Source organism: Myotis brandtii, unplaced genomic scaffold, assembly GCF_000412655.1.
Source record: "Myotis brandtii unplaced genomic scaffold, ASM41265v1 scaffold5, whole genome shotgun sequence".
NCBI lineage: Eukaryota > Metazoa > Chordata > Mammalia > Chiroptera > Vespertilionidae > Myotis > Myotis brandtii.
Genome location: NW_005369060.1, coordinates 2,147,463 through 2,151,283, shown reverse-complemented (window position 1 = coordinate 2,151,283; position 3,821 = coordinate 2,147,463). Strand labels below are relative to the sequence as shown.

At 36.8% G+C, this 3,821-nt stretch overlaps 1 protein-coding gene across 1 annotated transcript in view; it reads right to left on the bottom strand.

Moving 5' to 3' along the window:
• Window positions 1-3,821, bottom strand: part of MIS18BP1 (MIS18 binding protein 1) — a 50,194-nt gene that overhangs the window by 2,688 nt on the left and 43,685 nt on the right. Inside the window, exon 14 of the mRNA XM_014548193.1 lies at window positions 2,706-2,793. Coding sequence (XP_014403679.1) covers window positions 2,706-2,793 — 88 coding nt within the window. The remainder of the gene's footprint in view (window positions 1-2,705; window positions 2,794-3,821) is intronic.

Genomic DNA, 3,821 nt, shown 5'->3' with positions numbered 1-3,821 from the left:
TTGCCCTGCGGCTCTGTGTGTGACAGGGTGTGGCGCCCTAACCCCCTGATTGCCCTGCTCTTCTATGTGTGACAGGGGGCAGCGCCCCAACCCCCGGATTGGCCCTGCTCTGTGCGTGACAGGGGGTGGCGCCGCAACCTCATTGACCCTGGGGTCCCAGACTGGGAGAGGGCACAGGCCGGGCTAAGGAACCCCCCCTTCCCCCCCGAGTGCACAAATTTTTGTGCACCGGGCCTCTAGTCATATTATAATTATCCATGAAATGTCTAATTCTCTTTTAAGATGAATTTATTTGGGGCAAGAACTATGACTTATTCAATGTCGTTTCCCACATTACAAACTTATGCAACAGCAATTAATAAATAGTCTATGGGCCTCTGAAAGTTGCCAAATCTCCTAAGTACTTATGCCATGACATTATACTAGCAACATTTTAAAATTCTCTGTACTTTAAAATCTTTCCTACAATGGCAGTTTATATTATAAGCTTTAACTCTATAATGCATGCTTACATAATTATTGCTTTTAAAACTATTGGTGGGAAACGGGGTGCGGCTGGAAAGGGGGCCACTCCCACGCCCTTCACGCAACGCACATTCATGGGGATCCTGGCTCTAAACCATTCGTAGACGACATGCTTCTGGGTCGGGGTTTCATACGTAGCAGAGCAGGTCCCTCGCTGTGATCTATTGAAAGTCAGCCCTCGACACAAGGGTTTGTAAAAAACAAACAAACAAAAAAACCCAAAAACTATTGGCCATAGCTTATTAAAAACTTATTTCTCTGTATTTCTGACATAATTTTAAATACTTTTGTTTTTCTTAATGGATTATAATTTGAGCTTCAAAATTATATCTTTGTGATTATAAAGATAAAATCTTTATAAAATGATTATAAAGATTATATCTTTATATAATGGTTATCTTTAAAAAATGAAAAGAAACATAATAGAAAAGGAAATATGACAGTATACCCACTAGGCGAAGGGAAGTATTTTTAAAACTTGAGATACAAACTCATATTCATAGATTGTGATGTAAATAATTTTTTTCCCTGTGAAATGAGTCAAAACATTATTACATTTTTTAGCTCCAAAATCATTTGGTGAGAGAAACCAGTATCATTATGACCCCCAGTTCATACCATACATGAAAAAAATGAAATTAGAAAGCTCAAGTCGCTTGCTTCACCACAAAGCTGGTATAGGGAGTCAAACCTTGATATCTGAATTTTTTAACACTACATAAATCCTTTGCTCTTTCTATCCTCACACATTGGCTACAAAATATTAATCTATGAAAAAATGGGGCTAAATCACAAAGATATAATTTTGAAGCTCAAATTATAGTCCATTAAGAAAAACAAAAGTATTTAAAATTATGTCAGAAATACAGAGAAATAAGTTTTTAATAGGAAGGGTCCTTATACATATATCCATATGAACTGTTTCTCATTTTGCAGAGAACAGTGGACTAGGGTCTTGCTACTACTCAGTATGGTCCATGGATCAGCAGCAGGGGCATCACCTGGAGGTTGCTAGAAATGCAGAATCTCAAACCTACTAGATCAGATTTAACAAGATCCGTAGGTGACTGCCATGCACATTAAAGTTTGAGGCAACCCAACTTCTTACTGGCAAAACAGACACTAGAAGACAAGTCTTCTCACTATGTTAAGGTGATTCCTGGTCCTTTACAACAAACCAAAATTTCATTTTCATAAGTAATGTGAGACGAAAAGGGGAATCTGAAAACACCAAGAGGGAGGCTGCCTACAGAGATTTCTTTTGAAGAATTTAGTCTCCAGGCTAATTTTCAACCAAGCTCCCAGAGGTATCATTTCCTGTGGACAAGTGAAGCCCACAAAGATTGGATGTGATCAATCCCAATGTTTAGTTTACAGACTCTCTGAGAGGAATTTTACTCTAGGCAAGTATACAATATAAATATTTCAACATGGGTGAGGGAGGAAGAGGTGTCCATAACTTGGTCAGAAGGAATATACCTTCAGGGAATAAGGCAGTCATTTCCCATTCTACTACCACCATAAACTATCATTCTCTAAGATTAGTTATTTACTTTGAAGAAATCTGAGGTGAATTAGCTTTTCTAGAATGAATATAAGTTATCCAAAGTAAAATCAAACAAAATTTTAAAATTAATTCAAGAGGATAAAGGATTCTCTCAATTTTTTTATCAAAGGGATACAGATCATTATTAAAGCAAGGCTGAGTTAAAATTTTTTCTATAATTTTAATATTGATCTACATATGTATATTAGCTGAATTTCAAAAACATTTAGAAGCTGTATGGGATTTGATGAAGTTTCTTATTCTATAATAGTCATAACTCAGTCTGGATGATTCCCCAATCATTGAACAGATATGCTTTTGTGTCTTGCCTGAAATGTCCTTCCCTGACCTGTAAGTGCTTTTCCCACCCTATCTGACTCTTTGAATGAACATTTTTACCATTTTCACTTTCCTCAAATACTATAGTCAATCACCTGCCATCTGTAATTAACAGCACTTAGGTACTTACCTCACTCACAACCTCATATTAACATTTACTTATATTAATTAGGCTGTAAGTAACTTGAGGGTAAGGCCTGTTACATAACTTGTAACTCCCGCAGTTTGCCATGTATTATAGTTGTTCCATAAATACACGTTGAATAAATCTGGTGTGAAGAATAAAAATACTTACTGTTTTCTTCTTGATATTGCCCCAGACAACACCACCTTTATTTTTATGCTTTTTTTGCATGTGAAAAACATATTTATCACAGTCATTCCTGTTTGAATACAAAATAATTGCAAGTCAACATTAACTACCATAATTTTATCCATAGATTGAACAATTGACAAAATTAGTGTTTCAATTTCTAAAAAGTGCGTTTTCACTAACATTTTTAAAGACAATGGTGTACCCAGGAAGATGGACAAAAAGCTTCGAAGATTTAAAGGAAATGGAAATACCAGATAAGAATATTCTGGAAATTATGGATTTGCATGTTCATTGTCCCATTTGTGCTCTTTCCAGGCTCTATCTTGCTGCTGCTGCTTTTTCAAAACTCACTGTGACTTCTTATCCCTGAATTCCCTTTTGTTATACCTTTCACTCCTTTCTCCTGGTCACTTCCTTCCCTAATCCAGATTGAATCTTGAAGTTGATAACTTTAAGGTGATGAAAACCCTTAATTAATTTATAGCATCAAACTGTGTTGAGTCTTCAATTTAGTGTACATCTATGAAGTTTTTTTCATTTCTTTTTACCTTATCTCTTTTTTTGTTAATTCTCATGGGAGGATATTTTTCCCATTAAAGGGGGAGAGAGGGAGAGGGAGAGAGAGAAATAATGGGAGACACACACATTGATTGGTTGTCTCTTGCATGAGCCCCAACCAGGACTGGGGATCCAACCTGCAACCCAGGTATGTGCCCTTGAGCAGGGAATGGAATCTGTGACACGTCAGGGCTTTACCTTATCTATTTTTTATTTTCTTTTATAATTCTTATTAATTTAAATGCTATCTTATTGTTGACAGTATTACAAATGTCCCCTCACCCTCCTCTACATCCCCCTCCTCCCAGCCCCTGCCCCTCCCATGCCTTTACCACACTATTGTCTGTATCCATTGGTTATGCATATATGAATATGAATTCTTTGGTTAAACTATTCCTGTTTCCCCTCCCCCTCCCCGCTGAGATACCTTATCTCTTAACCCTCTTTCCTAGCATATAGACTTGATTCATAATTTACAGATGAAAATTAAAGCCAAACAGAATGGTTGTTCTCATTTTCCCCTACAATTTCTAGTGA